The 14,095-nt window shown below is 35.7% G+C and overlaps 1 protein-coding gene across 1 annotated transcript; it reads right to left on the bottom strand.

The window, feature by feature from the left end:
- Positions 1-8,523: 8,523 nt before the first annotated feature.
- On the bottom strand, positions 8,524-11,651 carry LOC145125355 (serine/threonine-protein kinase 12-like). Its single transcript, XM_079060815.1, has 12 exons — positions 10,990-11,651; positions 10,762-10,836; positions 10,547-10,642; positions 10,365-10,450; positions 10,156-10,276; positions 9,984-10,063; positions 9,825-9,887; positions 9,600-9,718; positions 9,428-9,513; positions 9,196-9,317; positions 9,012-9,123; positions 8,524-8,883 (listed from the first exon to the last, which is right to left on the bottom strand). Exons 1-12 carry the CDS (start codon positions 11,311-11,313, stop codon positions 8,791-8,793), a joined length of 1,377 nt encoding a protein of 458 aa, XP_078916941.1. The 5' UTR covers positions 11,314-11,651; the 3' UTR covers positions 8,524-8,790.
- Positions 11,652-14,095: the final 2,444 nt, after the last annotated feature.

The following is a 14,095-nucleotide window of genomic DNA, read 5'->3' as shown; positions in this document are numbered from 1 at the left end:
CCATGTATGCAAGGATAAACGGATATTTGAAACACTAACTCCGCTTGAAGATGGGTCGGTGCTGAAAATGGGAGACAATTCTTTTATTCCTATTTGTGGTTTAGGTGTCGTGTGTCTTGAATTTACTTCTGGAAAAACAATTAGGTTATTTGATGTTTTGTTTGTTCCCAAGATTCGCAAGAATCTTGTTAGTTCTAGTTGTTTGAATTATGTTGGTTATAAACAAGTTATTGAGTCGGATAAGTTTGTTTTGTCTAAGGCTGGAATGTTTATTGGCTTTGGATATTTAAATAATAGAATGGTTCGTTTAAATATTGTTGACAAATTATTACATGTTCAGAATTCTGCATTTGTATCTTCTGCTTCTAATGTTGATAAATCTATGATTTGGCATGTAAGATTAGGTCATGTCAACTTTAGAAGGATGCATGAGATGTCAAAAGATGGATTAATTCCAGCTTTTGATATGACATCTGATAAATGTAAAACATGCATGCTTACAAAAGTGACAAAACAGCCCTTTCCTAGTGTCACTAGAAATTCGGCTGTTTTGGAACTTGTACACAGTGACCTGTGTGATTTTCATTCCACTCCTTCTTTGGGGAATAAAAACTATGTAGTCACTTTTATTGATGACTGCACTCGGTTTTGCTATGTGTATTTGTTGCATTCTAAGGATGAAGCCTTAGATAAATTCAAAATATACAAAACTAAGGTGGAATTGCAATTGGGCATTCCGATTAAATGTCGTAGGACTGATAGGGGAGGTGAATATATGGATCCCATATACTTCCAATCAGTTGGTATCATTCATGAGACCACGGCACCTTACACGCCTCAACAGAATGGTATTGCTGAACGCAAAAATCGAGTTTTAAAGGAAATGGTAAACTCGATGTTGCCTTACTCGGGATTGAGTGAAGGGTTCTGGGGAGAGGCCATGTTAACAGTCTGCTATTTATTTGTTAGGTGCATTTCATGTACCAATTTTGTAGCTTTATTTCATAAAAGTACATTGCATATAGGCTTAAACTCATGCATTTTGCATGTTTTTCGGGATTTTTCATGAGGCAATTTCATTCAAATACTTTTGTGATATTTCAGGGACTTTTGGAGGTAGGATATTGTTGGAGGAGGTAAATAAAAGTTGCGGACAAAATTTCAGGACTTGCGGAGCACCGAGGAGCAAGATATCAAAGAAATGAAGATTTTGGCTTTACAGAGATTTACATGGCCGTGTAAATGCAAGCCTTGCGTTTATGCGGGCCGTGTAAACGTAGATTTCTGCACAGTATATTTTTGCGTTTACGCGGGCCGTGTAAATGACAGTGTTAATTTACGCGGGCCGTGTAAACGTAAATGCGGGTTTTAAAGCAGTTTTTCACCATTTTTAAAGGGGGGAACCGACTTTTTACTTTGGGGGGTCGACTTTTGGAGCAGAGAAAGCGATTTTCTTGAGGATTTTGAAGTTGATTAACACTTGGGAACATTTGATTTCATTTTGTAAGAACTTTAATTTCATTTTCTAGATTTTGTGATCTTGTTCTAGCCATGATTGGCTAGAACCCTAGTTTCTCCAACTTCATGTCTTGACTTCTTAGTTGTGATTTCAATCATATGACTTGATGTTTTCTTTCAATTTTCTATCTAGTGAATTTGATTTTGTTTCAATCGAATGTTTGATTCTAATTGTGATTCTTATTGGCCATTTGAATTAGGGTTAGATCATTCAAGTTATCTAATTGCAAAATCCGTAATTGTTTTGTAAATTGGACTAGGTAACAAGCACTAAACTGATTTCTATTGAATGAATTTAGTGTAAATCTTATTCACACATTCTTATGCTCCCGAGCTTATGAGGAGTATTGAGTGTTGTTGGGAACATTCACATAAAGTTTAATGCAATCTTTCAACCTAATTCTAAGAGTTTGTTTAGATTAGATTGGTAAGGTTAGGATTAATCAAAAAGCTTGTTTTGGTTAATTATTGTGGTGAATAGGAAGTGTTAGAGCTTGTTAACACTTTCAAGTACCAACTTAGATAGAATTAAACAAATATCTTGTCATCCATGGAATCACATTGCTAATTTGTCTTGCATAGAGTTGGAGTACTTATAAATCTTGAACTTATTTCACTTAATCAATTGCTTACTCATTAAATTAGCTCTTATTTGAATCATTGCATTTAAATCCCCCTCTTTTGTGATCATATTGTACCTTGCGCAAAAAGGTATAAGCATTTGTCCCGTGTCTCTGTGGATCGACCCTGCTTACCTTGTATTACGTTTTTAGTGCAAAGTAACAGTGTTTTTGGAGTCATTTGTACCCCTTTATTTGTTGGGTTTGACACGCCTAACATTATTAAATAGGGTTCCAAATAAAAGGAACAAAACAGTCCCATATGAACTTTGGTTCAAGAAAAATCCGAATTTGAGTTATTTTTGGGTTTGGGGATGCCGGGCAGTTGTAAAACTCACCGAGCCCAAAAAGAAGAATTTGGGAGAATGTGGAATTGATTGTATATTCATTGGATATGCTGAACATTCCAAGGCATATAGGTTTTATGTAATAGAACCTAATGATTCGATTTCGGTTAACACTGTTATCGAATCACGAGATGCAATTTTTTATGAGATGCGGTTTTCATCGATTCAAAGGCCTAAGGATCTGACTTTTGGTTCTCTTAAAGAGCGAAATTCAGAAAGTCGAGATGGTGGTAATGTGCAAGAACCACAGTAGCTTCGTAAAAGCAAAAGAGGCAATATTATGAAAAATTTCGGATCCGACTTCCAACTGTACTTGGTGGAAGGTTCAAGGGATGAAATTAATCTTGAATAGTCTTATTGCTATAGTATTGAAGATGATCCTAAGACTTATCAAGAGGCCATGGAGTCTCGTGATAGTGCCTTTTGGAAGGAAGCAATTGATGATGAAATGTCATCAATTCTTGAGAACAACACATGGGTGTTGTCTGATTTGCCTCCAGGTTCTAAACCACTCGGTTGAAAATGGATTTTCAAAAAGAAAATGAATGTTAATGGGACTATTGAAAAATTCAAATCACGGTTAGTCATTCAAGGTTTTAGACAAAAAGCCGGTATTGACTATTTTGATACGTATGCTCCAATTGCACGTATTTCTACTATTAGATTGTTGGTTGCCTTGGCAAGTATCCACAATCTGGTTATTCACCAAATGGATGTGAAAATGCCATTTTTAAATGGTGATCTTGACGAGGAAGTTTACATGAAACAACCAGAAGGTTTCATTATGCCCAGTAAAGAGCATATGGTTTGTAAACTTGTCAAATCTTTGTATGGGCTGAAACAAGCGCCTAAACAATGGCATCAAAAATTTGATGAGGTGATTTTGTCTTTTGGTTTCAAGACAAACCAATGTGACAAATGTGTTTATAGTAGATTTAATAATGCTACTAGAGCTGGAGTGATCATTTGCTTATATGTAGATGACATGTTGATTTTTGGTACCGACCAAAATGAAGTGGATGAAACAAAGAAATTGTTATCATCCAAGTTTTCCATGAAAGATTTAGGAGAGGCTGATGTAATTCTTGGAATAAGAATTAAGAGGATGAACAAAGGATTGGTAATGACTCATAGTCATTATATTGAGAAAACTCTCAAGCGGTTTAATTTTACCGAGTGTTCTCCTGTGAGTACTCCTATGGACCCAAGTGTGAAATTAATGCCAAATAATGGCGTTCCCATTTCACAATTGGAATACTCTAAGGCTATTGGTAGCTTGATGTATGCCATGACAAGTACCAAACCTGATATTGCTTTTGCTGTGGGTAAGTTGAGTAGGTACACTAGCAATCCTAGTGCTCAACATTGGCAAGCAGTGAATAGAGTGTTTAAATATCTCAAGGGAACCATGAATTATGGTTTGAGTTATTTGGGGAGTCCTTCGGTTTTAGAAGGTCATTCAGATGCAAGTTGGATTACCAACATGGAGGACCATTCCTCAACTTCTGGTTGGGTATTCTTGCTTGGGGGAGGTGCCATTTCTTGGGCTTCCAAGAAGCAATCTTGCATTACAAACTCGACAATGGAATCTGAGTTTGTTGCGTTAGCAGCTGCTGGTAAAGAAGCAGAGTGGCTAAGGAATTTAGTCTATGAGATTCCTTTGTGGTCTAAATCGATAGCACCTATTTTTATCCTTTGTGATAGTGTTGCCGCTTTGGCTAAGGCATATAGCCAGGTTTATAATGGCAAGTCTAGACATCTAGGTGTTAGTCATAGTATGATTAGAGAACTAATCATGAATGGTGTGATTTCGGTTGAGTTTGTGAAATCGCAACAAAATTTGGCAGATCACTTGACTAAAGGTCTGACAAGAGACTTAGTGCACAAGTCTGTAATCGGGATGGGATTAAAGTCCATTTAATTCTATAATGATGAGACACCCAATTCCCTACTAATATAATGTTAGGAGTTGAATTCAATGTGGAAAGCTCATACTTATAGATTGGAACACATGAAGTATTCATCCCAGGTATGTGTTCGGTTCTGCAAGTTAGCCAGGTTGAAGTTTAACTTCTTAATAATTCCTTTGATAAATGTATGTGCAGATACATGGAAAGGAGTTACCTACGTGATTGTGAAGTGTAGCCGCATTTCAAGAGGTTGTGGACTTGACCTTGATACGATCATGAGAGGATTGGGACACACGGCTTTATAATAGTGTCAAGTTGTATTATGCTAGAAATTCAATAAACTAGTATGTATTTTACTTTCTGGTATTCAAATGGGTTGATGGGTTCAATTCTTAGAACACCCTGATTCTCGAGTATTTGCAAATGTATGATACTAAGTGGAAATTCAATTGTTTTGATATTTTCATTATGTACTAGTTTGTTTTGTTTGATAAGGTTATGTTTGTTCAAGGGTTACACTAAAATGGGGGAGGAATGTTGGTGATTTTCGTGTCACCATGTCATTTTAAGTAACTGGAACTAACATGTGAGCTAAGGGGCTTCATAATTTGTACTCTAATATATGTACGGGGTGGTGCGGAGTGCACGCATGTATAAGATCGAATTAGACGCCGGTTCGACGACTAGTCGGGGGTCCGGGGGCAGCGCCCCTGGGTCCGGGTTTTCCAAAGGGGCAGCGCCCCTTTGGCGGGGTCTAGGGGCAGCGCCCCTAACGGGGTACAAGGGGCAGAGCCCCTGGCTGGGGTCCCTAAATCCTCACCGAATTTTACATATGGGAACATAGTGGAAAATTCAATTTCTTGAGGGTGATTATGGTAAAACTAACGAAACTCGTTAGTTTTGGTAACCCTAAATCCTCATTAAATCCGGATTAATATTACTTGCTTCCAAAGTGACTAATGACGGCCTAACCCTAATGAAACCCTAATCTTGTTTAATATATAAACAGCTCTTCCTCTACAGAAGAGGGTTACGATCTTAAGCTCTCATTTGTCATCATACTTTCACAGAATCCTCTAGCATATTGGCTTACATTTTCTGTGCTTAGAAACGTAAGTGTCCACTTGGATTATCCTAGGCTGAATTTCTTGTAACCCAGACATAGGGTAGAAATATCAGTTCGAAAAGTGATATCACGATCCAAGTTGGTATCCAGATCTCCACCACAAACCCTAATTTTCCTACGTATTCCTCCTCCCAAAACCTTCAGAAAATGAAAAATATGTATATTAGAATCATAACAATACTAAAAAAACTTCTAGGGGGGATCTCATAGTGATTCCACAAATTATAACTTTTTAGCTGGTACTCCAAACGTGAATCATCAACATTACGTGGGGGTTTATGCAATGGATAAACGTACTACAACAACACCATGGGCCACCAGCCCATAAACGTTGTATATGACAGCTCTGTTGCAACTCTTATAAATTTTGTCCATGGCCTAATAGTATCTCACTTTCAGCTGGCTCATGTTCTCGACCCACAACAATCCCCAACAACACTTTTAGCCATTATTTATTACTAGACAAGGCCTACGACATCATCATTTTGTTGCCCATTTTCATCTTTATGCAACCCAATACAGTCAGTCACCTCAAGGTGGTTCACGACTCCTTAATCAAGCTAAGAATCATCCCACAAACACCTTTTTTATTGAGCATGTAAGTGCCCAAAACATGACTCAATGATTCGTCGATCTTGCTTCAATATTCCAATCGATGTTGGTGCAATCTCCTCCAGACTATAACTACTATATGGACTATGGGGCTAGCTCACATATGTCCTTCAACTAAGGTAACATGATCTTTGACACCTTTTTAATTCTAAATCTAGCATGGTTGGAAATGTGTTATCCTCTCGGTTAGTCACATTGCTCGTACTTTTTTTCCTTATTCTCAAAATCGTCTATCTTTAAAGAAAATATGTTTGTTTCCTATTAGATGGTTAAATATTTTGTTTATGGTCATCGATTTAGAATTGATAATTTTGTCTCTATAGAGTTTAACCCTGTTCGTTCTCTATCAAGGATCTTAAATTAAGTACCCTACTCAAATGGTCCAAGAGTTTTAATGACTTGTACCCGATCCTTCCAGTTTCCCTTTCTTCCCTCTTAACCATGCTTATAGTTGTGGTGTCCATTCCCACTTGGCATCACAAACTAGGTCATCAAGGGTCTTCCATACTTTAGTTTTTTTAGTCTCATTATTTTAGTTAATGTACATCGAATAAACTCCATATTTATCATGCTTTTCAAGTCGGAAAACATTGTCGCTTACCTTTCTTGTTATCTGCTACTAAAACTTCTCGTGTGTTTGATTAGTCCATTCTGACTTATGGACATCACATGTCCCTAGTATTAGTAGTTTTAAATATTACATTATGTTTTTGGATGATTTTTCACATTTTTTGTGGGTTTTCCTTCACGAGCAAAATCTGATGAGTTTACATTTTCCTATAATTTTCAAGCATATATCAAAAATCAATTCAAAACTGATATTCAATATCTATATATTTTTTTTATATGATAATGGTTGTAAATTTAATAACCAACCCAATCAAAATTATTTTCATTCTAATGGGATTAATATTAGATTCTCTTGCCCATATATTTCTCAACAAAATGAAAAGGTTGAATGCTCAATACGCACACCAAACAACATCATTCGCAATTATTTATTTCAAGCATCTCTTCCCTCAAATTGTGGACCAAAGTACTTCTTACAGCAGTTCACACCCTCAACCTCCTTCCCACAACTACCTTATCATACAAAACACCTTTTAAGGTGTTAGTTCATATTGTTTATGATCTATGATCATCTTCAAAGGTTTGGTTACCTATGTTATCCAAACATTTATTCTATTGCATCATACAAGCTTTCCCTATTTAGCTTTATTTGTCTATCTTGGACTCTATATTGATCATAAATGTTATTGTTGCTTGGATCTTGTTTCTCATCGTATTTTCATCTCCTGTCATGTTATTTTGATGAGGATCACTTTCCCTTAGCTAACATTCATGTTGCTCCCTCTAATTCTAAGTATGACTCACTCATCTCCTGGTAATCCTCTTATAAACCTCCCTTATCCCATGACCAACATGAAGGATACTACACCTAGTCTAGCTACTCATGTCCTTTTGGTTGGCACAACCAAAATCTCAGATTCTACTCCCCATCCTCTTGTTTCTACCACAAACCCCCTTCTACTTCGGTTACCTACGGTTATTAGATGACTACTCGATCATGGATTGGTTCCCTAATCACCTACTTGTAACATATTAATAACTATGGATAACATGACCATATGTATTAATCCATCAACATTCATGTTCAATTTCAAGTATTTAGCAAATTATCAAAACTAAGGTTTTGGTCAAACTTCTTTATTCATCAAGTCGTAAATTACATGTGGTAATTTTGATGTTCTAAGCTTGAAAACATGTTCCCCATACTTCATACTTCAAGATTTATTACATACAAAAAGTTCCAACATCTATAGTTTATGAGAAATCTTCCATTAAAGTAAACAAAGTTACAACGAAGGAGAACTCACCGTTAATTCAAGCTGTTGAAGAATAAATCTTGCTTTTACTTCTTTAATTATTTTATGTGTCTTAAATTTTGAGCTCAAAAGTTTGGAGAATTTTTTAGAATGTTTGAAAGATAAACGAGTGACTTTAACCCTTTTAATGTCACTATTTTAAGTAGGCCAAGTTACGTGGGCCGTGTTCTGCCGATGTTGTTCCTGTTTCTAGAATTAAAGGGATCGTTTAATGTTGATGAACAAAAACTAGCCCATTTTCCTTTTTACACAAGTTGTGCTTTATTTTCATGAGTTGCGTTTTCTACCAAATTTATCATTTAAGCAACGTATTTTGGCCAGTCTAATTTATGTAAAGGGTTTACATAGGCCATGTTTCCCAAGGCTACTTTTACATAGGTTGTGTAGTAGTAAAAGAATTCTTATTTAGGCATTGTGCTTTAATCAAAATCAACCAAAATCAATTCTAAACTTGATACAAATCAAACCCCATTTTCTTAATCTTCATCCCTAAAATCAAACATAAAATCCGGAAGAATTTCAAAGATTTCTAGATCATAATGGTTTGAATGCATGTTTAATTGTTTAACCTTCAACCACAACAATACTCATGCTCGGTCTATTACATCTTTGAGCAATATACACACATCTATTTTTGCAACAAATTAGACATGAATGATGAAACTATAAACAACAAAAGATCAATCTACACATAGCTCAATAGTTTTAAGTAATCATACACCCTTCTTTGTCTTCCATAAATGTTGACCATTTTATAGCATGTTGACCATTTTAAATGTGAGATGATCGATCACGACTACTTCTTTCAGAATCTTCTTTCTTCCACATTGTCTCCATTTTCTGAAACCACTTCAATGGTCGAACCTATATGGATATTTCTTTTTTTACTTAATATAGAAATAATGGAAAAGAAAAAAAAAAAAAAAAAAAAAAACTGTGTATGTGTATGTGTATGTGTATGTGTGTGTAAAAAGTGAAAGGAATATATATACCTTCCAACGCCTCCTACGATTTATAGAATAAAAAATTGATTCCAATCGAGGAATAATGTTCCTAAATGTTGGTCTCTCATTAGGATTCTCATGCCAACATTCTTCAATCAACCTGTGAGATAAAAGATTTTATAAAAACAACTTATCAAAATATAATGACATTTTAATCCTTCATAGAACATACTCTTTAAGCCCATGGGCATAACTTTTTGATGGAGCATTAAATGGAGGGCGTTCATTTGCAACATATGCTTTTGGAACATCATTTTCATCCATCGTGAAAAATGGTTGGCAGCCTTCAATCATCTTCACCAGATCAAAGGACAACGATTTAATTTTTAAAGTAAACAAAAGGTTTAAATATTAAAGAAGATGAAACATAGAAATTAATATATGTTATAAAGATATTATAATACCTCTTGTAAAATTAAAGCAAATGAGAAAACATCGACTTTGGTATCATAGTCTTCATTTCTAAAGACCTCTGGAGCAACATATCTCCCTGTTATGTTATATTATAACAAATCATTCAAAAATAAATAAATAAAATATAATAGGAAGAAATGAAAGTAGAAAAATAGCACTCACAGGTAGTGTCATTATATGTCATGAGCTTTTCTTGTTTGACATTATCTGTGACTTTGAACAGCTCACTGATTCCAAAGTCTGCAACTTTTAGATGTCCAGAATCAGCCCGCAAAATATTCCTGTTTTCTTACTCGTATAAATAATAAAAATATTTAACAATTATGATAAAGAAACGTACAATTTAAAAAAAAAAATATTATATAAAATTTGTAAAAACAAACTTACGAAGGCTCTAGATCCCTGTGAATAATCGGTTCCGGTTTATTTTCATGCAAATAGTTCATCCCCCTGAGATCGCCAAAAGTTATTACAATTAACTAAAAAGACAATTTTAACTAGGAAGTGAAAGTACAAAAATACCCTTCTACCTAAAATAACAAGTACCTTGCAATATCCATGGCAAATTTCAAAGCCGTTGATGGCTTTAGTGCTTCTTTTCTCTTCAAAAATAGACGAAGATCACCCTAAAATAAATGCAAAAAGTTTTTTTTTTTATTTAATAATCAAGATAAGACAAGACAGGAAATGACTAAAATGCCCTTCATCGAAAATAAACCTTTGGTAAATATTCGGTTATGATCATCATTGGACTACTTTGAGTTACAGCGCCCAAAAACTGAACCACATTTGGATGTCGTATCTTTTGAAGTAATTCAAGCTCATCCCTAAAAGCCCTCCTGTTAATAACCCATAAATTAAATTACAAAATAATGTGTTACAATTTATTAAAAAAAAAAACATATTTATGGTAACTAAACAACCCACACTTTCTCCTTATCAGTAAAAAGTTCATCTCCAAGTTTTTTTACTGCAACTTTAGTTCCACGCCATGAAGCTATGGTGAATGTACCCTAAAAAAAGTTCCAAACAACATTTAACCACATGAAGAAAATAAAAAGATTTCATTATATATTATAAATTATAAATTAAATCAATAGATGACTTACCTTAGTAATGTTGACACTGTCTGTAAAATCAAGTTCTTTAGCATTAATTTCATATTCTGGAACTTCACGAGCATTTTTGACATGCATTGGAGCCATCTAAGTATATACATATTATTACGAAAAGAAACAATTAGAAATAGGAAAATGTAAACTTTTTAAATAACTAAACAAGTGTCATATAAACAGCAAATTTATAAACAAGAAGATGAACTTACGAGAGGTTTGGCACCATGTTTCTCCAAAAGTTTGACCATGTCATGGTTCTTGTAATGGATTGAATCTGCAAGAGGCTGTTTAAGGAATATTACATTTTTCAAAATTGAGTTTATAATTGGGTATTTCAAAATACAATGCCTTGATAAACAAAAACTCTGAATGTTGTAAATGGAAGAACACTGATTAGATAACAAAAATTGACATTAAAAGCAATTATAAAATCTTACAGTGCTACCCCATCGATCTTTGACATCAACTTCTGCACCTCCTTCCAACAACAATTCGGCAACATCACAAAACCCTTGGCAAGCTGCCACATGTAACGCAGTTCGATTATCGATATCTTGAAAATTAACATCAGTTCCTGAACTTAAAAGCTCCTTGATCCCATCCAAATTACCCTCACTTGAAAAAAACATCAACCTAACCCTAGGATCAATCGCATCCAATCCATCAACCTCTTCTTCTTCCGAATCGGAACCCGAAACCCGGTCCGGCGCCATTGACGACTGTCTCCCTAGCGTAAACCTAATTGGTGGTTGCGACTCCATTTTTACTCGAAACAAGTGATACCCAATGCCCGTTGAGCAATTTCTTGGAACCCAACCAGATAAAAACTACTGTTTATACTTTATATACTCCTTTTGCGAACTAAATTCTTGAAAATTTGAAATGATTTTGTACCAATAACAACTCCAATGCACGGAGACAGATCACTTCAGTGTTGCATCTTTGGATCTCGCCGTCGTCGTTGATGAAGACGTTGACAATCGTTGATCTGAATAGGATCGTAGACAGGGGTCCGTTGATTTGATGACAGATTGTCAAGATCAAGGCTGCGGAAATATAGAGGAGAAACCAAGCAAGAGGAAAAGTTTCATTTTGGCTCCTTCGGCTTGATTTCTATTGGTAAATACCCTCCTTGTTTTTTTCCCAAAATGCCCCCGAAATGGCTATATAACTGTCCTTAACAACCTTGATAAACGGTAAAAGATTGTTTAGTTGAAATGTTACATTATGTAATAATATATACTAAATCATACAACAAAAGTATTAAATTGTGTCAGGGATAATTAGGGGTGTCAAAAAAACCCGAACCCGATTAACCCGACCCGACCCTAACCCGAATAAGGTAATTAGGGTCGGGTTTAGTAGGGTTAGAATTCCAAATCGGGTTATTCGGGTTAACCCGACAAACCCGATTTGTAATTAGGATCGGGTTTAGGGTTGATTTTTACAAAAAAATCGGGTTTCGGGTCAATCCGAATAACCCGGTTAGGAATTCACAACCTTTACATATTTCACTACATATTCCACTGTTGTCTACTTGAACAGTACAAAAAGACTACAAACCCTTTGAAAACGTAAATTTTTGTGACTCTAGAAGCATATGAGGGTCAAATAACTCCCATTTGTGAAGTTGAAGTCCAAATAACTTCACAAATGGGAGTTATTTGACCCTCATATGCTTCTACAGTCACAAAAATTTTCGTTTTCAAAGGGTTTGTAGTCTTTTTGTACTGTTCAAGTAGATAACAGTGGAATATGTAGTGAAATATGTAAAGGTTGTGAATTCCTAACCGGGTTATTCGGGTTGACCCGAAACCCGATTTTTTTGTAAAAATAAACCCTAAACCCGACCCTAATTACAAATCGGGTTTGTCGGGTTAACCCGAATAACCCGATTTGGAATTCTAACCCTACTAAACCCGACCCTAATTACCTTATTCGAGTTAGGGTCGGGTCGGGTTAATCGGGTTCGGGTTTTTTTGACACCCCTAACTGCATAACAATTAATTAGCTTAGTCACTCCTTATAAACGAATGTTAACATCCAAAATCAGGAGGAATCACCTTCAAACTCGAACAAGAGAAGTGGGGAATTCGTAGAAGAAGAAAGAAGATGTCGAGTGGCTCAAGAATCTCCACAGGTTCAAGCAATCACAAAGTAGATAAGGAAGTCCTCTGTGATTGTGAACCCCCTTCAAGAATTCGTACCTCCAAGACCAAAGATAACCCTGGAAAGAAATTCTGAGTGTGCCCTAACTCATTGGTAAATACCTAAATTGATTTTATTTGTCAAATCGCATCAGTTTTCTTCTTCTTACCTTCTATGTTGTTGATTTTATTACTACAGAAACCAGGGAAAAAGTGTAAATTTTGGGAATGGATTGATGAAGAACCTGAGAATATGAAGCCCATTGCAGAAGATACTCTTTCAGATGTTGCAGATTATCTTATACAAGTTTTAGAGGATGTGGCATCTGTTAGAGAAGAAGTGAAACAGTTGAAGAGTATGATTTGTGTACTGATTTTGTTGGTCATTGTTAAGGTTATGTTTTGGGGTTGAAGATATGCTTCTGGAGGTTTTAGGGGATTTTGATGTAATAGACTTGTTGTGTAATTCTTGTTTATGTAATGGATGTTGATGTACTTTATGTTTATGTAATGGTAAAGTTTATTGCTATTATGTATGGATGTTGATGTAATTAATTCAGTCAAATGGAGGTAAAACCATGACAAATTACAGGAAATATTTTTTATAGACAATTGAATGTAAAGACAAATAAAAGTGGCTGACAAAAGGCATCAAGCCATTTAATAATTACAAAAGATAAGCCCACTAGGAGGGGTAATACAGTAATTTAGTTCAAAATATTCGACAAGTACATCAAAAGTAAACAACTAGTAGGGGTAATATAGTAATTAAGTTCAAAAGATCACCCACAGTACATCAAAATATATATCACATGCATTACCCCACTACACCAAAACCTAATTACTCTAAGGTCACAGGTTTGTCTTGGCTGCAACCAGTTCCATCCTTGAGTTTAACATTTTTCTGAAGACCAATTTCTGTGATTCTTTCTGAAAACTTTCTCACCCTACCAGCATCATTCAAAGGAACCTTCTTCATAGGACTTCTCTTCACAGGAGCCTTCTTCAAAGGAGCTTTCTCCACAGGAGTTCTCTTGACAGGAGCTGGAGTTGATTAACTTGGACCTGCTGTGCTTGAAGCTGGAGTTGATTGACTTGGACCTGTTGTGCTTGGAGCTGGAGTTGGCTTACTTGGGCATGTGGCTTTGTTGTGGCTAGTTTGGTGGCAAATGGTACATCTTAGAGGAATGCTTTCCCTTGACACAGTATGCCTTGTGTGCCCACTTAGCTCTCTTTCTGCCTGATCTCTTTTCCTTTTGACACATGGCCTGCCAGGTAACCTCCTCTTTAATGGAGGCAAAATACTATGAAATCCTTCAACATGTGGCCACTCAGAACTGTCACTGAGTGGGTGGATGTTATACTAATAGCTACTAAGGAAAGAGGCTTTAGTATA

Source organism: Lactuca virosa, chromosome 7 (assembly GCF_052849685.1).
Source record: "Lactuca virosa cultivar CGN04683 chromosome 7, Lactuca_virosa_CGN04683_v6, whole genome shotgun sequence".
Taxonomy (NCBI): Eukaryota; Viridiplantae; Streptophyta; class Magnoliopsida; order Asterales; family Asteraceae; genus Lactuca; species Lactuca virosa.
This window is presented reverse-complemented; position numbering and strand designations above follow the sequence as displayed.

Excerpts from the sequence above, each read along its gene's own strand:
- LOC145125355 (XM_079060815.1), bottom strand. The coding sequence starts at position 11,313 with ATGGAGTCGCAACCACCAATTAGGTTTACGCTAGGGAGACAGTCGTCA. Across the intron at positions 9,888-9,983 it reads TTTGCCATGGATATTGCAAG|GGGGATGAACTATTTGCATG; the intron begins GTACTTGTTATT and ends TGGCGATCTCAG. Across the intron at positions 9,124-9,195 it reads TATGCCCATGGGCTTAAAGA|GTTGATTGAAGAATGTTGGC; the intron begins GTATGTTCTATG and ends TTTATCTCACAG.